The sequence below is a fragment of the Zootoca vivipara genome, chromosome 5 (genome assembly GCF_963506605.1).
Source record: "Zootoca vivipara chromosome 5, rZooViv1.1, whole genome shotgun sequence".
NCBI lineage: Eukaryota > Metazoa > Chordata > Lepidosauria > Squamata > Lacertidae > Zootoca > Zootoca vivipara.
The window spans coordinates 79940642-79963502 of NC_083280.1; the positions used below are offsets into that span (position 1 = coordinate 79940642).

At 44.6% G+C, this 22861-nt stretch overlaps 1 protein-coding gene across 2 annotated transcripts in view; it reads right to left on the reverse strand.

Moving 5' to 3' along the window:
* Positions 1–22861, reverse strand: part of SH2D4B (SH2 domain containing 4B) — a 78042-nt gene that overhangs the window by 12916 nt on the left and 42265 nt on the right. For both annotated transcript variants that reach the window (XR_009557634.1, XM_035137662.2), the window contains one exon: positions 22733–22860. Coding sequence is in view for 1 of the 2 variants with exons in the window: in XM_035137662.2 (XP_034993553.2) it covers positions 22733–22860 (128 nt within the window). In the remaining variant the exon portion in view is untranslated. The remainder of the gene's footprint in view (positions 1–22732; position 22861) is intronic.

The following is a 22861-nucleotide window of genomic DNA, read 5'->3' on the forward strand; positions in this document are numbered from 1 at the left end:
GGGAACTCACCACCATCGTGCAGATTCGAACTGCCAACCTTCCAATTGGCAAGCCCAAGAGTCTCAGTGGTTTAGACCACAGCGCCACCTGCATCCCTACTTTAAATACAATCACATATTTAGTGCATCATCTAGTTATACGGGTCTTGATTGGAGACCTGTCCCTCACTTCAAAGCTGCTTCCCATCCATTTAATGCAACTGGGGTGGCTGTGGGGCCACCACAGAGGGAGATCTTAGGAAAGGGATCTGGAAAGAGGTTGAGCAAGATGGGGAGTGTCATAGTACATCAAAGTTAAGGAAAGCTGGCTTACTGAAAATTCAGAATGGAAATTGTATGTCTGCAGGGGGTGGGAGTTGTCAGGGAAACACCCTTTCCAAAGTAGGTCTGGATATGGGAACGCCTGTGCTGCCTACTTCCTGAGCTTTGTGCCAAACCACAAGTCTCCACTTCCAAGTCTATTCGCTGGGAAATCCTGTTGTGACAAAGAGCTTGGAAACAAGACCAAAAAGGAGCATCCCCAAATCCCGCATCGTAGGAAAGGGAAAGGCAAGCTGTGGCCCTCCTGATATAGGACACTGAACACCCCCAGCCAGCATGGCAAAGGTCAAGGATGGTGGGAGTTGTGGTTTGGCAACATCTGAAGGGGCACAGGTTCCCCATTTTCTGTCTTAGGATCCGATTTCAAAATATAAGCTTCTTCATTGGCTGCACACATTCTCCAGTGGGCTTACAAGATATGACAATTCAAATGGGGCTACAACCAAACTTCATGTTGTTTCCATTGTGCTTCATGTGGGGCGGTGAAAAGACAACCAAAAGCAGCAGAAATAACACTGAAAAATCAGATTAAATGTTATTGGCTTGTGCGGGGAGGGGAACTATTTATATTAACTATATTATTTTGGGCGTTTCCTTCAAACTGGGTTGTTCCAGAAAGTCTACCCAGGCATGTAATTTCAGCATGTAAACTAGATGTGTGGGCTTTGGAAGTAAAAGTGTTTTATATTTACTGGGTTTTTTACTTGATTTCTTCTTCCTATGGAACTCGTCTTTAATTACTGTTTCAGACTGACGTAAACTGCTTGCTCTAGGAAGTGGTATATAAATTTTGTTGAATAAACAAAATGAGCTGCCATTTTTGGTCGCAGTCTTGCATCAAGCATCACACCCTAGCTCTGCCCTCAGTTGACTGGTATTTGTTGAAAGGGACACAGGTGGCGCTGTGGTCTAAACCACTGAGCCTCTTGGGCTTGCCGATCGGAAGGTCGGCGTTTCAAATCCCCACGATGGAGTGAGCTCCCGTTGCTCTGTCCCAGCTCCTGCTGGCCTAGCAGTTTGAAAGCACGCCAGTGCAAGTAGATAAATAGGTACCACTGTAGCAGGAAGGTAAACGTTTCTGTGCGCTCTGTTTTCCATCATGGCATTCCATTGCACCAGAAGCGGTTTAGTCATGTTGGCCACATGACCTGGAAAGCAGTCTGTGGACAAACGCCAGCTCCTTCAACCTGAAAAGCAAGATGAGCACCGCAACCCAATAGTCGCCTTTGACTGGACTTAACCTTTTACCTACCTGTTGAAAGAACGCTGTAGCTCTGTCCATGCTTTGTTGCTCCAGATTTCTGAAACAGAAACCTCAACAGAATTATCTGCCCAAATAATATTGAAGTGTCAGGAGGAACCGAACACCAGAATCTCTCTGAAATGAATTCTGTAGCTCGGGAATGTATTCCCTAGCAGCTTTCCTCGCAAATTAAATGTGTGACACCCACTGCTGTGACTCGTGGTTAATACTCTCATTGTCTCCCCCTGCCTCTTCCTGAATTCAAGCTCTCAAGTACTGTAAACCTTTTTCAGATTGCTGTCAAAATATTTTCCCCACCTTCACTAACAAGCTCCGTGCCGCACAAGAAAGGTGGGCCACAGTATTACTCTTCACAGCACACTGCTTGTAACACAGAGCCACAAATGAATGCTTCTTTGAACTGTGCTGTTGCTTCCTTTCATTTCTCCCCTCCTCTGTCTTTCATTTCAGTTTGCAAAAAAAGGATTTCATGATCTCAGAGCCGTAATTTATTTCACAATCCAGATAAGAAAAACAGGAAACACAGCTCTCTCTTTTTTGCGCATCTGAATTTATCCACCATGAATATATTTACCTGCCCCTTTTTTGCAGTTATTGTTGTTTTAACTAGTACTAGTGCTACTACATTTCTCATGGCTGAGTGGGGATTTGAACCAGCTATGAGTCTAACAATCTAACAACAACAACAACAACAACAACAACTGCTCCCCGTCTGACTGGGTTGCCCCAGCCACTCTGGACAGCTCCCAACAAAATATTAAGCAACTACACTACATTCCCTCTGTTTCGGTTCTCTTATTGCTTCTGATGATGTCTTGCCTTGCCAATGGGTCTCCCCATTCTGCCCTCTCAAAACACTTCTGTCCCTGCTCAGCTCCACTGCCCACCTTTTGCCCTGATCTCTTAACCAGTGCTATTTTTTCTAGAAAAAGAGGTGCCAGGTTCTAGAAAACTCACCATGAACACCTCCCTTTTTCTCTTATAATGACATTGGCACCAAGCTGAGAGGTGCCAGAACTGAGTTTCGGTGAGTTCTGGCTGGGGGAAAAAGTCCTGCTACTGAAGCAGCCACCTCGTATTAGGGTATCGCTGCATTTTATATGTTCTGTATATATTTCAAGGCCACCTCCCAAATTGTAAACGAAAGACCTGAACTCATTTGCATGCAGAGTTCCAAATGAAATGGGACTCTGATCAAAAGTGCAGCCACTAGACGTTACCGCAATCTAAATATGATGAAATGGTGGCCTTGTTCCAGTAGTATCATAAAGCGTCGCTACCCTTTCATCATTCCGGGGAAAAAAATCTAATTACTAACACACCAAAAACCTAATCTCATTTATTCAGCTCTTTCTTAAGCACCTATGCATTTCATCAGCATTCATAGGAAGCTGCCTATCTATTTGGATCTGCACTGTTACCGGGAGAAAATGGTCTGGAAAAGGAAAAAGAAAAATGGAAGTCGTTGCAAAATTCAAAAAGAAAGAAGCAATAAGATGATATTTGCCTACATATTATACAATCATTTTAAAACTTTAACAAATGGTTGCCATGATAATTTTGGATGTTCCCTCACTGCAGAAAAATTGCTCATAATTTGTGTCAAAATTAAATTTCGCTGGAATAATGGAGCACAAGTATAGTGTAATCTTACGAGCTGGGATAGAAATGCATTTTCCATGCTGGAGGTATATGTCTCCTAAAACACTGAGCGCAATCCACTGGGGATTTGTGAAAACAGGTACTACAGTATACTTTAAATATGCTCCATCCTTCTCATGCCTCTCCTGGATCTGGGAGACAGGGGAGGGGAGCTCGTCACAGAAAAAGGAGGGGACCTTAACTCTTCAACAGCCTGAGTCACCTCTGCCTCTTGGCCTCCCTCCTCCCTCCTCCCACTTGCCAGCTTCACCTTCTGATTCTTGACTTCTCTCTGCCACAGACTCTCCCAGCTCACTATGCCATTGTACCCCTTCAACTTCTGACACCTCCTCCTCCCAGTCTTCTCCCTCTGACCACTCATCATCATCATCCCACCATCACTCCCTGGGGTCTGAGCTTTCTTCTCTTGGTGGCTCCCCAACTAGTTGCCCCCACACACACCATTCTTCTGCATCCAACCAGCCCATGACAGCCTCTAGGGCAGGCATGTCAAACCTGCGGCCCTCCAGATGTTTTGGCCTACAATTCCCATGATCCCTAGCTAGCAGGACCAGTGGTTGGGGAAGATGGGAATTGTAGTCCAAAACATCTGGAGGGCCGCAGGTTTGACATGCCTGCTCTAGGGGGTGTCTATCAGCAAAAGAGGTTTGTGAATATAAATGTCATAACCTAGCCATGTGCCAATGTTATTTGGTCCCTCATGGCCCTACCAAACTTCAATCAGGATTTGTTCAATATTGTCTCAGGGCTTGTCCACACTTCCACTTGCTCTGTGCCTAGAAAGCACAGGCCTGAGCTCTTTTGCCTTTGCCACGCTGCTTTCCCCTGGAAAACCCAAACTTTAGTGCTAAATCAGAGCAAATGCCATTCAGGTTTTCTCCAGGTTGACATTTGCTCCAACTCAGCAGAAAGTGCCATGGCAAGCCCTCAGTTTCACTCATATAAACAGACCAGAGTGTGTGTGTGTGTGTGTGTGTGTGTGTGTGAGAGAGAGAGAGAGAGAGAGAGAGAGAGAGAGAGAGAGAGAGAGAGAGAGAGAGAGAGAGAGAGAGAGAGAGAGAGACTCAAAGCCTTTGCTCACCAAGCAAGTTGAAGAGATCTCAGTTCTAAGCAAACATCGTTTGGCCCATGTAATACAATATGCAGAAAAAGCAAGCAAGATGGCGTTCACTTCACAACTCTTTCCTAAGTGTGAAACCAGTTATTAACCTAAAACAGGTGGCCCATTGTTCATATTGTGTTGTGCATGCTTGCAAAGAAAGATATGCAATTTGTGGTGCTGCCTTTATTACGCTTTGTGGGAAGCTGTGAAAGTCTTTGTTCCAGCTAATTAGTTTGTGAAGAGGAACGGCAGCCTTTTTGCTTCCTCAGCTTCCCTTCAGATGCTCATACATTTGGAGCAAATGCAGAAGACTTTGCTGTGCTAATCTGCACATAACCTAAAAGCAGCTGGTCCATACCTTGATTGTCATATATAGGCTATATTCACGCCAGCAGCGTTTCAAGTCACATTTACACACTGTTGTTCACATCAGAGAGGGGTTGGGGATGTTTTCACTTGGCACATGAACTGTTTGGTTTCCCACCCACTACAACACACACACACACACACAGAGAGAGAGAGAGAGAGAGAGAGAGAGAAGCTTTCATATGCACATGTGTAACAGCTGTCTCAAATGTTCACATTACCACTTACTCCGCATCCATTTTGAAGGAAAAATGCATCAAAAGGCACTATTTGGCAAGAAACTACAGGATCGATATGGGCTGTGGCTAAATGAGGCTTCAAAAACTAGCAGTGGGTGTGCACTGAATACAGAATAAGTGGTATTGTGAACATACATAAACTCTAGCTCAGGGAGGGAGAACCTATGGACTTTCTTATGCTGTTGGACCACAATTCCCATAATCCCTGGTCATGCTGATGGAACCCTGAGTCCAACACATCTGGCAACAAGTTCCCCATCTCGGCTCTAGGAAAAGCAGAAATCTGTATCTCCTTGTTTCTGATGCTCTGTGCATTGCATCTGCTACTGCAATCCAGCCTTTACACAACTCTACTTGATTATAATTATATTAATGGTTTGGTGTTTCTGAGGGCTCACTCTACCTGTTGTAGATGTAACTGGATCTCTCAACTGCAACAGACTTTCTTACTTTGTGCGCAGGTAAAATTAATGAGCTTGGTCTGAACAGAGGTCTTTAGAAAGTCTTTCTAAATCTAGAACTTCATTGCCAGTCTGCCATAACTACATCAGTTACATAGTCAATAGCTAGAAGAAAATGAAAATGCCTCCCGATTGGCCAATACAGTCTTTATGACATCACTGATCTGTTTGTCCAACTACATTTACAGAGGTTCCTGTACTGAGCTGGACTTTGGCTGCCTTTATTGATAGATCAGCTGCCATACTGCAAACTTGTCTTGAGACAGCAGGCCTTTGTGGGTGGAGAAATGTTCTTCCCGTCTCCCTAATGTACCTATGGACTCTAGGGGATGCATAAGAAGAGGTAAGCTGGTGGGGAGCAGCAGCAGCAGGCGGGGTGAAAATCTGCAAGGGAAGGGTGGCTGGATTTGTGTGAAAGACACAGTCATGGGTGGTGTTTAACTGACGTTATGTCTGGAGGCTCCCTTGTTGCAGATGGAATCTCCCTGGGGCGGAGGAGCCAAGAGATGGGAGTAGGTCAGAGCAGGGTTGTGGATGGATTGATGCTGGCTCAGTTCTGATAATTTCAGCCTAACTGATGGACGCATCAATCAGAATCCAAAAAGAGGCACCAGATTAATGTGAGGAAATGCTTGATTTCCTAGGTAGCATTTATTGTTTCTAAACTGGGCATTGCCAGCTGCTTTAGTATCCCTGCTCTTTAAACCTAAGTGTGTGGACACGCTGCAGTTGTTTCCTCCAAGGCATGGGGTAGATCTACTGGATCTTCTTGGATCTAGATCAGGCATCCCCAAACTGCGGCCCTCCAGATGTTTTGGCCTACAACTCCCATGATCCCTAGCTAACAGGACCAGTGGTCGGGGAAGATGGGAATTGTAGTCCAAAACATCTGGAGGGCCGAAGTTTGTGGATGCCTGATCTAGATTGTATTTCCCCTCACTCGCCATTTGCTAGCCCCCACCCCACCCCATGCTCTCATGCAAGGGAGCATCCCTAGTTTCATTGGTGGAATGTTGGAAGATACATTTTGCGGGTACAAAAGAGGAACGAAAACTTAGCCCCCGGTATTAGCAAACACTTCCATCTCTACAATTCTATGAATTGTGTGTTCTGGGTGTGGTACCTAAGACTGCATCACAAATTGAGCAAAAGGATTTTGAACCAGAAAGAGGATCCCTCCACCCAGTTTTGGGCAATTCCCCTCTTACAATTCAGCTTCATATGATACAGCTCCCTCTCTTGGAGAGAGATTACTATCTGGATAGGGTTTCGGGGTGTGGGTGTGAGTACAGGAGGCTGCAGAAGTAAAGGAAAAGAAAGGCTGTTTTCACAAGCTGCCTTCTCTTTCTGCCACTTTGGGATACAATTCATAGTTGCGTGTTCAGACCCAGAGACCTCCCCCCTAAATAAATTCACACTTGACTCAAATGTTGGTTTGGTTTTTGCCAGAATTTAGGCCACAACTTTATTAATTACAGCAAGTGAGTGGTTCCATAGGCTCTGTTTTGACTAGCTCCCTGCACCCTTGCAGGTAGCGCTGACCCAGGGCACCAGCATAAGTCAGCCTAGGGTGAACACCTGGATAGGTGGAAAGCCAGGAACAGGCTATGCCCGCCACCCAGATGTCCCCCTGGACTCTGGCACGGGCATAACCCCCTCACAGGGTTGACCAAACCATTGAGTCCCTGGATTCCTTTAACGGAATACCCGTCACATAGGGATGGCGAGAGCGTTCCCCCATCCCTATCACCTGAACAGGGAGCCTATCCACAACCTTACAAGTTGTGACAATTTGTTATGCGGCAGGCGAAACCCAAATGGCACCAGCCAATCAGCCAAGTGGAGAAAATTCCTGCCGTGCCCCTGTCCCAATGACAGACAACACACGACGGCATAGCAAGGTCAATCACAAAATGCCCTAAAAGTAGGGAGAGGTGGGCAGGTGTTCCGAATGCACACACCGAAAGAGGAAGCTCTGGGTCACGTGCATGCGAATATATAGGTCCCTCGATCCATTTCGACTGCGTCCCATTGGCCAGACTGAACCCAACATCGAGGGACCTGCCAATCGAGTGTTGTGGCTGACCAATATTACCCACCCACAACACAGGTGGTCAGTCTCCGGGTCTCACCGCAACACATGCCCTCTTTGAGGGAGGACCCGATTAAAGAAAATAATTAAACAAGTAACTATTAATAGATAAAACCTACAGAGACATTGCAAGACAACTGGAAATCTGAAATAGTGTGTCCATGTATCGCCACCCCCACACCCCTTGGGGCTTGTTTTTAATAGTTCTCTTCATATGAATGCTCCAAGCCTGGATTATAAACATCACCCATCAGGTCAAACTATATACAAATGCAATTCATCCTCTCGTTATCACCAAGCACCTCAAAACAATTACGTGCACTGTGATGAATGACAGTCTCCTAAGCCATGAATCAAACGTATACAAACCACAGCCTTAACTCTCACAAACTCTGAGAAGTTTATTCTAGGAAAACCTGCTGAGCACAGTACACTTTGGGGGCGCGGAATCCTCTGGGACATATTTAAGTATTACGAATGTATGTCACAGCAGCTGTCTCCTAACACTGCAGGGTTGTGTTATTGCTCAGCAGTACTGCACCATGATGGATTAACTCAAAGAACTATGAATTTTGTGATAGAGGCTGAGTCACCGCATATTGACTCATTGATCTTTTTGTCTACAAGGCGTTCAATGGAATTTGAGAGAATCCCCAAGGGGTCTCACCAATTTTGCTCTCTGAGTTTTGACCCTTTCCCAGTAGTTACTAATAGTAGGTTGTGTGATTTTAAATTAATAAGACTCTGTTTAGATGTCTGTTCAGCATTCTGTTTTAATCTGCTGAACTGATTTGCATGTTGAAAAGTTAGGATAAATTAGAAGTCCTAAAAGGGGGGGAAAGATCCCATCTCTTGGACCTAGATCTGCCATAAATAAATTCAGTGGGGTTTTTTCTTAAAAAATAAAAAATAAATTAGGGGTACTATCATTTTCCTACTCATGTTGAAATACTGCCCCTCAATGAGGCCAAACTTAGATTCACAAAATGTTTAGGGGTATGTATACCCCCGAGTCCCCCCAGAAAAAAACAACACTGCATAAATCTGATCCCTTTTCAAAAGTCATTGAAGCAAGAAGCCATCAACACTTCTTGCATGTGATGATTCCTTATGTTAGAAACACTTTACATGAAGCAGTGTTTCCTTTTGTTGGTCTTAAACCAATGACCACAATCAATAATCAACAAGTATTGAAGGGCTATTATTGATTTGATTGGCTTCATTTCATCTCCAGAGCGTATCACCATCAGCAGAGCGTAAGTGTTTTGTCAACAACTTCAGTTCTTCATTGATACACCATCTTTGACATGATTTCAATTATTTAATGATGGACGAGTAAAATGATTGGTCCGGCTTTTGCGTATTGAATAGTTAAAAAGGTTAATTGGGCAGCCTGAAAGAAGTCTGAACATTGTATTACTGTCAGTGAGAAGTTACTAATTTACTAGAGATGCTGATCTTTCTCTCCACCCCACCCCCCTCTTCACTGCTTTCCTTTCGGTGGCAACTCATATTGAACTGTGTCTCGCCTGCCTTAATTGCAATTTGTTGCTAATGTGAAAATAACTGTTTGCTGTAGAATCCAGTTAAAGCTAGGCTCAGCCTGTGTGTCAGAGAGAGGGCAAATGAGCCCAAATGCTGAAGGCAGGACATACACAGCAGCACCTGGGAATCTTTTAAAATAAAAACAGGACATAAAGAGCAATCTCAGATATTCAGGAAAAACGTATAGGGCAGCTCCTTTAGAATGGTACCACTGCAGAATTCATGAGAAGAGGGTTAAGCTAAAATCCTCCTTTTTCATACAACATGTAAAATGCCACAAGAAGCTTTGGCAGCACGATAAAACAGAACCATCTCAGTCCATCAAAGGCCCGGGGGAACAGATAAGAATTTACCAGCACTGAAAAGTTGTCTCTGAAAGCACCAGGTGATCCTCGCTGGGGAGAGCCAGATGGGGAGCCACAACTGAGAAGGCCACCTCCCCTTCTCATCAGCCTCCAAGTCTCCTCTCAGAGAGGGGGAGCAGGTTTTTGCACAAGAGCACCAAATCAACTTTAATTGTGCAACCTGAATTTGCCAGTATGTGGGGTTGACTCTCACCCCCCCCCCAAAAAAAATTACAACGGTCTGGAAGCCCTCCGAGGCTGCTGCAGTAAAAACAAAAGAGATTAGTAACCAACTCGTATCTCGGAGTTGCTTCCCGGGCCCGGCTACCTGTCTCCACTTCCCTGTTTGCCTGCCCACCTGCCTCTCAGTTTGCCATCACCCCTGATGGCCAAGGAACCAGCCTTTTCCAACAATGCATCCGAATCGGAACTGGTTTCCTATTGTCTTCCAACAGATTTCTGATCATAGCTCAGATTCAAAGCACCTCGTCCTAGTGCCTATGAATCACTTAATCTGAATTATTTAATTTCAGTGAGACTGCTGCAAAAGAAAAAAATTGTTTAAAACAGGGTATTAATTTTGTGTGCTGCCCAGCTTGGGGTGGGGGCAGGTGGATATCATTCTTTGGAGCTTATTGAGCAGCATTACTAAAATATATATTTATGGTGCATTGTAAATTAAAATCTATACTTAACTGCAAAGCCAGGGAATAAGAGGACTTTGAAACCAGAACAAATTGAAATCACAATTCTCTTTAAAGCCATCCTAAGAAGCAAAGTCTGAAGTCTCAGTGTTACAGTAGTCACAGTGCAGAAAGTACAATCAACAGGGAACGGCCGCCAAACCTAACCAAATGTCAGTGCACTTCTACTAATTCTTTGCAATATATGATTTCATATTTGCCGCATACAAATACATGGTATCTCTTTTTGGATCAGTTGCTTTGTGTAAATGAAACAGGTCCAAAATCCACCACAAAGTGAATGTTATGCCCTTCAAAGAGGGGTCCCCGCTCTGCCCAAACATGCACATTAAAAGCACACAAGTTGAAAATAATTTTCTTCCTTAGAAACCCACATTTCAATTAAAGATTAAATAGCTCCAGGGAATTTGAATGGTTCCCTCCCCACTCTTCTAAATTGCTTAAGCTCAAGTGAGAACTTTCTAATTAACAAAGTGAACTTAATATTTGTCCAGTTGCTTCTGATGCATTTGTTGTAAAAATTTTGCAGAGCTATTCATATATTGATTTTATTTAATGGGTGCTAGAATAAAGGTTTGTCTTTTTGACACTAAGGAAGTGGTAATTGGGCACTGTAATGCTGGGAGAAGGAAAGCTGATAGCAAAGGAATATACTCTTTCAGGTCTCAGGACCCACTTCCCATGATTCACCTTGTTTCCCCCCAGGAAGGTAGGCCACGGGTCCCTTTTATTCCCAGGTCATGGACCCAAGCGAAGCCCGCAAGCCCAGTTGGGTCTGCCCCCCGGGAGCAGCCTGCCCTCTTGCCCACTCACAATTGGCCAGTTATGTGAGCGGGTAGAATCCCCTTCCACAGGCAGCAAGCTGAACCCCACCGTCCAAAGGGGACCTCCTGTTAGCAATTTCACTCCTCCCATGCTGCAGATGAGATTGTTGTAAATCACATGCCTGTCTGGGAAGAGTGTGGGAAACAGAAGGCAGTCTTATTTCTTCCCGCCGTAATGTACTTTCACTTTCACTTGTTGTTTGCTCTCTCGGAACTGGAGAGAATGGATGCCATTATGCTTTTGTCTGTAGATAGTGTGTAAATAAAAGGTAGATTAGATCTACGATGTCTTACTCTTCTTGCTGTCGAAACAAAACAAAACAAATCCTTCCAGTAGCACCTTAGAGACCAACTACATTTGTCATTAGCATGAGCTTTCATGTGCATGCACACTTCTTCAGATACGTTTCTGAAGAAGTGTGCATGTACACGAAAGCTCATACCAATGACAAACTTAGTTGGTCTCCAAGGTGCTACTGGGAGGAATGTTATTATTTTGTTTCGACGATGGCAGACTAACACGGCTACCTACCTCTTCTTGCTGTGTTATGCCAGAAGATTAGTGTGCATATACCAGCTGGTATATGCCGCTGGGCACACTGGAGACGCAGGGAAATGCATTTTCCAGAGCTGTGCGTACCGGAGGACGCTCGGTTTCGGGGGCATGCAGGCACCCCCAGGGCGTTTTCCCAACACCTCCATCACCAGATCACAGTGGGCAGGGAGGAGCGCCAGCCCACACAAGCGCCAGCTGAAGAGTTTGGGCAGACTTTTGGCTCTGAAGCCCTCTCAGTCACTCTGGAAGACAACCTATGCTAGAAGACAAGGGATCTGTGAGCCTGTTGTTTCTCCTGTACCTCTCAGCAGCTTCTGATACCACGGGATTCTTCTGGACTACTTTTTTACAGGATAGGTGGGGAGGGGGGCACACCAGTGCTCTGGAATTTGTCTCTGCACATCCCATGGTGGTGAATTTGTCTCTGCGTGGTGGTTGGTGGTGGTGGAGCCTGAAATTCCCTGGATCTGCATAATTTACATCCTTCAGAACTGTATGCACCTGGGAATGTATGTGGGGTTTTAATAATAATAATAATAATAATAATAATAATAATAATAATAATAGATTGCTTGTGTCGTATGAGCTTTTACTGTAGGTAAACATGCAAGACATATAATTGCTAAGGATGGAAATGGGGCTAAAGACTTTCTCAAGCTTCTGAGAGAGGTAACAAAGAAAGTGCCTTATTTTATATTCACCACAGGCTTACGTTTTCTTACCTGACCCCGTTGGACCACATAAATAAACTCACATGTTTTTTTATATGTGTACAGAACAGCTAATAGAAACGTACCCCCCAAAGGCTGCTTTTTATTTTCTAATAATCCTTCTGCTATTTCTCCATTGTAATGTCAGTAGGTTAAGTACGGTCTCCCACTGCTTCCTGAGTGACAACATTTTTGCAGTCTGATCTCTCTACATATTTCTGTGTAATCACGTGCTTTCCCGTGGCATGATTGCAGAGTGCAAGCAACCCCACTGAGAGCCCGTTCGTGAGCAAAATTTTGCCTCGTCAAGCCTCAAAAATGTTGTGGTTCCAAAATAAACTTCAGATTGACAGCTTCAGCGACTTCCATCTAGAGGCTGAAATCGATAAGGATGTAGTCTTATAGAGGTAAGTCAGTAGGAAGGTCGTCTGCAAAAAAGTTACCTGTAGAGTCAGTACTTTTACCATTATATTTGCAGTATTTCTCTTCAATTTCTTTATTCCGTTTATGAATGGCTTCCCATGAAGCATCACAAAACCATTCGCAATGTAATGACACATATAAAAGAGTTATATGCAAACTTCCAAAGCACCCCCAAAGGACTTTAAAAATCCCTATTTCAATTTGAGTTGCTTTGGAGAGATCCCACTTCAGCTCGGACAAGACCCAAATCTATCCAAAGTGGATCCACCTGGTTCCTGCTTTGGGATCAATTCTTTTGCACACCTCTATAAGGAATATTCCCCGAGGCAGGAGAGTGAGACGGAGAAAGCCAAGTCATTTTCCCAAGTTCTGTTCACATGCTAGACTAAAATGTGTGCTGTGGAATCTATTTTCAGCGAGCATTGTGTCCAAATTCCATTTGTAGTTTTATGCAAACATTGAGCTTGAGCCAAAATCTATGTAAGAAATATTTAATATGAGTGAGAGTCAAAACATTGGATTAATTATCAGATAGGCATCTACTAACCCACTTAAAGTTGGTTTGAAATAGCTCTTAAATGGAATTTGCCATTATCTACATTGGCCAGAAAATGAATTTATAAATGCTTTATTGTTAATTCACTTCAGAATATTTCACGGGAAGTGATTCATAAAATAAATAAATAGTATTGAACATGAAATTCATCTAAAGAAGGAAGGGTTCTTTAGGCTGAAACTGTAGCACTCAGTGGGATTTTCTGAGTACACATCCATAGCAGGGATGAGGGACCCTGAAGCCCTCCTGATGTTGGAATCCAGCTGCCATCAGCCCCAGCCAGCAAGACCAATGGTAAGGGATGCTGAGAGCTGCAGTTCAGAGACATAAGTTGCCAGAGATATAGGTTTGCCCTGCCTAGGGTATGTTGGGAAAAGGTATTGAAAGCTTACTATAAATAATAGTAAGCATCATACAGCAATCTTGATGACATGAAAGCATTGGGTAATCAAGCTGTTGTTGGCATCCGTCTGTCTCAAGAAACAATGGAGTGTGCCTCCAGGGGTGAAGCCAAAATGCTGTGTTAGCAGCACTGAAGCTAGCATTGACTGAACACTAAGCTAGCATTGACTGAACACCATCTTTGAAACCATACACTTGTTATACTTGTAAGAAATAAACTGAAGTTTGTGTTCACTTTAATACCCCTGACTGGACTCAGTGATTACCAGGAAGTCCCTGGTTGGTGGCAGCGAGTTACCATGGTGGCACAGGGATCAATCGACCGTGAAACGTCCGGGGGTCCCTGTGTGTTTGCCACAGCCACCAATATTCCACACATACCCTTTTGGGGGGGAGATAAGTGGTCCTGCAAAAGTATACATATAGGATTCTGACCTGGCCAAACTTTTGCTATCATGCTCCACTCATCAGACTCAGAAATGTCTGGAAATCCCTTCCCCCCCAAAAAAAAACCACCTTAACTAGGCCACAATAGAGTAGTCCATGACTAGCTATTGCTGCCTTCCATTTCTGTACACAAAGAGAAGTTCTTGGACATGTTAATTAGCAGTTGCTAGGATTCACCAACAGTCAGACGAGAACAAAACAGGCATAAAAAGTGAAAGCACCTGCAAATCCACATGCCCTGGCATTGGTGCACATCCTTAATTAGTGACATGGCTGGTCTTTCATTGCTTAAGCCTCAAGATTAGATTAAAATTGTACATTAATACTGAACATTGTCATGCCCAGGGCAACTCGTATCCAAGGTACAGGGGGCTCCTTCCATTTCTCAAGCCTTCATCATGCTTCGGCAAGCAAGTCTGTTTCCACATCTGTGCTAGCACCTGATGTAATCACAATTCCCCCCTCTTTTGAATCAGTAGCAGCTCTCCAATAAAGCAATCTTTTTTACATCCATCATCTACAGCCTTGGTGCACAAGCACTTGGCTCCCAGTTAAACACAAAGGAAAGATGTTCGATGCATTGTGGAGGGTTAGCAAGGCCTATTTCCACGTTGACAATTAGACCGTCGGCATGAATTATTCAGCCCTCTGGCTCTCCGGTTTCAGAGCAACAGCAGTGCTGGCCTTTTTCGCTTCCTTTCTCCTTGCCATATGCCCCAGATCACGTTACCTCCCTTAGATACTCTCCTTTCTTCCTCCAGGAGGCCACGGCTCTAAAACATTTATCGTGTTTGCTAATAACGTCTTGGGGCAGACACTTCTCAACTACAATGGCCCTAGAATGACAATCACAAGGCCTTCAAAAGGACGGACAGCCTTCTCAACAATTATTAAAAACTAAAGTGAGGTGACATGTTGTACGAAGGATCAAATTATTTGTGAGAACAAAGGAGGGAAATAACCGGCACAGTGGCTTCCCGGGGGAGGTGAATTGGAGTCAACAAGGCAATCAGCCTTTTTTTCCTTGGTACTCCTGAAGACTGACTGACCTTGAAAAACAGCCATAATCACCTGGAGACAGTCCACCACCAAACATTAATGGAAGTACTGTATTCTACAACCACAGAGGCACTGATTTCAAATGCGCGCTGGAACCCTCGACCAAATGCTTCCTTACTTTTGTCTAATCGTTCACCTCAAGAGTACTACAGCTACGGTGTAGCTGAACCTGTTTACTTCATTTCACTTACATTTTCCTAAGTGTCCAAAAGTGCCTCTCTTTTTCTTCATGGCGCACATTGAAAGTACATTTGCGCCGTTTCAGTTATGGGGCCGTTAATGTCAGGTTTGTTTCCTCTTTGCGCTCACCATCGAGTCGCCAGCCTCATTTCCCCACACTGATGTTTAATCCAATTGTCTGACACAGCTGATGTGATTTGTCCATGATTTTGCAACACTGCATCTGGGATGCTGAGAAACAAAATTACATAACACAGCCAGACCCCCCCCCCCAAATCCCTCGTTCGGAAAGGCACAAAACATAATTTCAGAGACATCTGTGGGGAACACAGTGGCCCACGTGGCCATCTTAAAGCAGCCAGAGAAAAGTAAGAAAAGAAACAGCCACTGCAGTTTTTCCAGTAAGCCCTCAGCCCCCAAGCACTGCTTGATTTTCTCATGCCCTCTGCAGATTGCCTCATTTTTCTTCTCCCACTCCCAACCCCCTGATTGGCACCAGAAACGTTCTCATCCCATTTACTGTGGCAGCAAATACATTCCCTGTTTCTGCTGGGTCCCATTTCTCTCTATATATATATATTTAACTCTGCAGCTCCAGACTATAAGAAGAGTCCTGCTAGATCAAAGCAATGGCCCATCAAGTCTAGCATTCTGCTCTCACATGACTGAAGGCAAAACCATTGAGAGCAAGGAAGCATTGCCCACGGTCTGCTTCAGCTTCATGAGGATGCAACACAATGGTCCTTAAGGAAATAACCCCCCCCCCAACTGTTCTAGAATGTCTAGCACGTGTAATATTTTTCCAGGATTCTAAATCTCCATGGGTACAGGAGGCTCTGTCCCACAAACATTTGTCCTACAACTCACAGAGATGGAGATAGCAACTTAGTTCACTCGTATCTGTTCCCCTGCTCATGGTTAGGTTGTACACATGAGTAATGCCTGAAGAAGGCTAGACTGAACTTTAGTTGATTCCACTTATATTTCACTCTTCCTCTGAACGGAATGACTTACTTACGATTCTTAGGTGGTTCCCTGCCCATGAAACTTCTTTTCATTGTTTATTAATTAAATTTCTATGCTGACCTTCATTCAAGGATCACAGGGAAATTTACAATATAAAGACACAAAAATACACAACTTAGTAACAAACAATAAAAATATCCCGAGAGAGAGAGATTAAAAGGCCAGCTTGTTTTATTAGCCAAAGGCTTGGGAGAAGAGAAACATTTTCTCCTGGCGCCTATAGATATGTAATGGAGTCACCAGGTGGGCCTCCTTAGGGAGAGCATTCCACAAATATGGAGCCACCACAAAAAAGGCCTGTTCTCGTGTTGTCACCCTCTGGACATCTCATGGAGGAGGCACACGAAGAAGGCCCTGATGATGCTTGCAGGGTCTGGGTTCATATGGAGAGAGGAGGTCCTTGAAGTACTGCAGTCCTGAACCATCTGAGGCTTCATAGGTCAAAACCTATGTTAGAACACTTTGAACTGGGCCAGGAAACTATTTGGCAGCCAGTGCAGTTGGGCCAGTATATGCTCAAAGCACCTTGCCCCGGCGAGCAGCCTGGCCATTGAATTCTGCACCAGCTGAAGTTTCTGAACTAACTTCAGAGGCAGCTTCACATATAACACATTGTAGTAATCTATCATTGAGGTTACCAGAACGTTGAAGGGAGAAGTTAGGCTTACCAGACAGGGATGTTGTTGGTCCAATAGTGAAAAGTGATAGAAAGCAGCCCACGCCACCTAAGTGATAGCAACAGATTCAGAAGTACCCCCAAGCTGTGTAGCCGCTCCGTCAGAGGGAGTGTAACTGCGTCAAGAGCAGGCAACCTCCCATCCATCCAGTCTAGGGAACCACCCACTAAGAGTGTCTCGGTCTTCTCTAGGGCCAAAAAGCGCTCACTCCCCCAAGCATCACCTTCTGGAAATGATCATCCAAGTGAGAGCAGAACCACCACAAAGCGGTGGGGCCACCCACCCCTAGCTCAGACAGAAGGATACCATGGTTGGTGGTATCAAAAGTTGCTGAGAGGTCAAGGAGGACTAACAGTGACACATTTCACCCATCTCTCCCCCAACAGAGGTGACCAAAGCACTCTCTGTGCCAAAACTAGGTCTAAACCCCGACTGAGATGGATCTAGAAATTCATTTTCCTCTTTGTTCTCCAAGCAGCAGAGCAGGACCCATAGGAAGATATCCCACGGTATCCTCACAACAAACCTGAGAGAGAGGTTAAGTTAGAAGACTGCAGTTGGGTCATGGTCACTCTTCATGAGCTTGTTGGCCAGGATTCAAATTCACATGTCCCTGTTCCAACACTATATCCACTCCACCAGGACTCTAAATGTGTACTTGGACAACTGCAGCATCTCACTCATGACACTGGGCATTTAAGGTATAACCCACTGAGAACTTCTCCTGTGCCAATCTATTTCAGTGAGTAGGACCTCTAGACCTTGATTATGGAAAGAAAGAGGGGGAAATCCTTTTGCCAAACAATCTCCTCCCAATTTTTTTTAAAAATTGTGTTTTAGCCAACCCCGCTAAATATTATTTCGAGTCTAGGAAGCTTGTTCTGCCTCCCTTCATTTTAGCATAACAATACAGCCCTTTTATCTGTACTATCCACTCTGTGTAATGACTAGCTTGAATTTAAATCACATTAGAAATTGACTTTCTTTGGCATCTTGTAAACGCTCAGACCTCTTCTATTTTTCTTTTCTTTTTCACAAACCCAGATACATGGAGGTGAACTTTCATCTATTTTATTTTATCAAAGATATGTCAGCGATTTGTGACACCACACAAAGGGGCTTTTGATTCAAGTATTTCCTGCTGTTCACCAGTTCAGTCAGCCTCCATTCAAAGCCCCTCCAGGTCAACAGGAACAATCCTACTGATTCCCATCGGCCCTGCAATAATATCTCCCCCCTTGTAATCAAGGTTTACAGGCAAGCACAAACCACCATTTCCATCCCCACAGTGAACCGAGCTTTGCCATTCACACCATCTTGAGCTCCTTTGGAGAAAAAGTCAGAATCATAGAATTGTAGGGACCCCGAGGGCCATCTAGTCCAACTCCCTGCAACACAGGAACATGCAGGTGTCCCAAATGGGGATTGGACCCACTACCTTGGCACTGTCACCTTCACACTCTAACCAACTGAGTTGCCTATAAATGCAATGAATAAATAAAATAAATTCAATGCATGTAGCATACCTCACAAAGCGCTTTGCATGTGAATGTGAGCAGGTTTACCATTATTTCTAATACAACAAGCTATTGATTTAATAGTTCATCCATTATATACACTTAAATCTTGCTTTTCTGTGGGGCGGGGGGGTTGGAAGGGGCAAAGAGACTCTAAGAGAACTAAGGCACATATACAGGATGGGTGACACCTGGCTTGAGAGCAGTACATGTGAAAAGGATCTAGGAGTCTTGGTAGACCACAAACTTGACATGAGTCAACAGTGTGATGCAGCAGCTAAAAAGCCAATGCAATTCTGGGCTGCATCAATAGGAGTATAGCATCTAGATCAAGGGAAGTAATAGTACCACTGTATTCCGCTCTGGTCAGACCTCACCTGGAATACTGTGCCCAGTTCTGGGCACCACAGTTCAAGAAGGATACTGACAAGCTGGAACGTGTCCAGAGGAGGGCAACCAAAATGGTCAAAGGCCTGGAAACAATGCCTTATGAGGAACGGCTTAGGGAGCTGGGTATGTTTAGCCTGGAGAAGAGAAGGTTAAGGGGTGGTATGATAGCCATGTTCAAATATATAAAAGGATCTCATATAGAGGAGGGAGAAAGGTTGTTTTCTGCTGCTCCAGAGAAGAAGACACAGAGCAATGGATTCAAACTACAAGAAAGAAGATTCCACCTAAACATTAGGAAGAATTTCCTGACAGTAAGAGCTGTTCGACAGTGGAATTTGCTGCCAAGGAGTGTGGTGGAGTCTCCTTCTTTGGAGGTCTTTAAGCGGAGACTTGACAGCCATCTGTCAGGAATGCTTTGATGGTGTTTCCTGCTTGGCAGAGGGTTGGACTGGATGGCCCTTGTGGTCTCTTCCAACTCCATGATTTTATGATTCTATGATTCAACTATACTTTCTTCACCAACATAGGCTTTGTTCCAAGTTCTTCATTTTAGCCAGAACGCAGCAGCGGCCAGATTCAGTCCTTGTATTAAGGAATTTCTCACGCTTTGCTGAGACAGAGGCAAAAAAAGTGGTGTGCAGTCGATGGCGGCTGAGCAGCTCAAGTGGTCATCAGAAGCAGCTGATATTTTAAGTCAAGTGCTCTACAGATCTTCTCAGACCACTCAGCAGTTTCATGAGCAAAGGGATTTCACCCAGGCCCTGTTGTCAGTGCTTTCTGCCTGTCAGTAGACCTGACACTACACAGCCTACACAGATCTGTCCTCAAATCCAATAAAACTACAGCTAAAACTACTCATCTTTTGTTGCTGTTACTTGCTTATTGGTGTTTTTACTTTTCCTTGCAGAATTACTTGCTATCAATGATGGCATCAGATGGGCAAATCTTGATTGTGTGTTCAGACCTTTAAACCTCCCCCTTAAATAAATTCAGACAAGAATTTAGGCCACAACTTTATTTAGGCTCTGGTTCAACTATCTCCCTGCACCGTGGCAGGTAGCGCTGACCCAGAGCTCCATCATAGGTCAGCCTAGGGAGAACACCTGGAATGGCAGAAAGCCGGGGACATGCTATGTCCACCACCCAGATGTCCCCCTGGACTCAGGCAGGGGCACAACCCCTTCACAGGGTTGACCAAACCATTGAGTCCCTGGATTCCTTTAGCAGAATACCCCTTCACATAGGGATGGCGAGAGCGTTTCCCCATCCCTATCGCCTGAACCAGAGCCTATCCGCAACCTTACAAGTTGTGACAATTTGCTACGCTGCAGGCGAAACCCAAATGGCACCAGCCAATCAGCCAAGTGGGGAAAATTCCTGCCGTGCCCCTGTCCCAATGACAGACGACACACGATGGCATAGCAAGGTCAAGCGCGCAAGCCCTAAATATAGGGAGAGGTGGGCGGGTGTTCCAATGCAGTGGGGGAAAGGGGGTATCATCTTGTCTTCGGCTGGTCAGAGGCTGCTTCTTCCTCCCTTTCTGTATGAATTCCTTTGGTGATCCCACACATCCAAGGATCACAATGTAAACAGAGAAATGTCTCTACTGTACTCTTATGTGGCCAGATTGTTTCCTCCCTCAAAGAGAAAAACATGAATGGTACGCTTTGACCTTGAAACTATGAAACTAGAGCTGATGAAGAATAAACCGAAACAGGGCCTTGTCCTGGATTTCTAAAAACTGGATTGCTACTGAAATTTGTCTTATTATTCTCAACTTAAAACTTTCTAAAAATTAATCTACTACCTGGCCAGAGCTCTTGGAATCTTTTCATTTGACTCCCTCAAAGAGGGCACATGTTGCGGTGAGACCTGGCAACCAAACCTTTGTGTTGTGGGTGGGTACGATTGGATAGCAACAACACCCGATTGGTAGGTCCCTTGATGCTGGGTTCAATTTGACCAATGGGTGCTAGCCAAAATGGAACAAGGGACCTATATATGCCAATGCACGTGACCCATAGCTTTCTCTCTTGGTCAGTGCACACACAGAAGCCCACCAGACTGGCAGCTAAATCTTCACTTTAAGACTGCTGACAGGTGTAGCATCCTCCACCACATCTGAGACAGCAGACCAGAATAGGGGGCTTAGGACAAGCTGGGCAGGCTTAAAAGTGAATGCTGCTGCTCCCCCCCCCCCCCGGATCTGCCACCTGAGGCAGTTGCTTCATGCCTAATGGTAGGGATGGCCCTGCCTAGCATGCGAAGAAGGCAATCGAAGCAACAACCACCAAGCTGCAAAGATATCACTGAAAAGAACTGAAGAGGGTAATTACCGGTATTTGCACAACCTAAGTATTTTTAATAGAAAATTTCTACCATATCAAAATTGTTTGATACTGCTTGAAAAGTGAAGCTGATATATATTTGGCACAGTTCTAACTAAGACTAAACGTTTTAGGCTAGATTTTTTAGGACCAGAATTAATAGCATTATGAAAGTATTTCTGATTCATTAAAATATCCCCCCCCCCCCTCAGATTTCTTCAGTTCAATTTGAGGCAGGTTATGATTCCTTCCACCAAAAGGCTGGCTTGCATGAACCTTTGTCACTGGAACCAATGCAGTAATTAATCAAGACAGCAACAAAAATGCAATAGCCACGGCACTGCGAGCTACAATATTAGGGAGAAATAAAAGCAACAGAACAATCATATAATAACAAGTCATTCTTAGCACTTTGTGACTATTGAATATTTAACCTTTAACACCTTAGTAATACAACAACCTTGTAAGGCAGGCCAGTGGTATGATTATCATTATTATGAGCAGACCAGAGGGCTAGGACAATGACAGAAAATGGAAAGCCCGAGATCACCTAGAGAGCTTATAGCTAAACTGAGATTAAAAACCAGAAAGCTGTCAGCTTCCAAGCTCAGGGGTCAACCCATTGCTCGCTGGGCTGTACTACCTAAGTCTGTGGGTGAAAATTCACATGCCTGAAATCTCCTTGATATAAATAGTCCCTGCACAAGGAACTTTAGATGTCAGGGAGAAAGGATTTCGCCTAGCTTTCTCCCTAACATGCTAGTTTTCTATGTGCGGTACAGTGCGGGCAACTCCCCATTTATGCGAGGGTCACATTCCGAAGCACCACACGTTTAAGCGAAATTGCAGGGATCCCTTGAAAAACCCTTTAAAAAACCCAAACTCCGTGGCAATCCCTCCCTCCAACGCCCCCCCCTGTCCAAACTCCAACTTTCCACAGGCCTCAAAGTTGGTGCTTATACTTGCAAAGGCTCCTGGGATTGCTAGATGGTGTTTTGTGCCATTTTTGTTGTTTTGTGCTCTTTTAGAGCCCTTTTTGCCCCCTTTCGTGCACATGTTCCTCAAACACACATAAATGGGGAGTTGCCTGTACAGGACAGCATTCATTCCTATGTGTTTGCACATTCTGAAGTGGTACACAGGATGCCTATGAAGACACCGCAGAACACCTAGCCTCCTGTCAGCCATATTGCTGGGCTTACCATCAGGGAAAGTTGATGCAGCGGTGTGGACACAACAGTGGGAGCACTGGACTGGCTCCACTGATGCACTTGCCCCATGCCCATTTTGGCCATGGGACTGCACCAGCTAATAAACGTCAACGAGGTTAACAAAATGCTGTTTCGAGAGAGATGTAGCTGTTCCCTTTTTTTATTTGTAAAAAGGCATCTGCGTTTTGGGGCTCAGGCTGAGCACATCTCATATGCTAGAGCTTCCTCCAGGAAACAAACAAAGCTCTCGAACATCCCACCCCCACCACTATAAGCTTCCTGGAAAAGCACTTCAGCCTTAAGAACGCCAACAAATAACAGTTTTACCATGAAACCAAGGCGCCACAGTATTAGCGTTCCTCTCGAATCCAGCACGGCGTGGAAGCTGCTCTTCTTTGAACCACTGAATAATAACTTCTCTGGAGAAAGGCCTCAGAGGCCGTTCCCAGGCTTTAC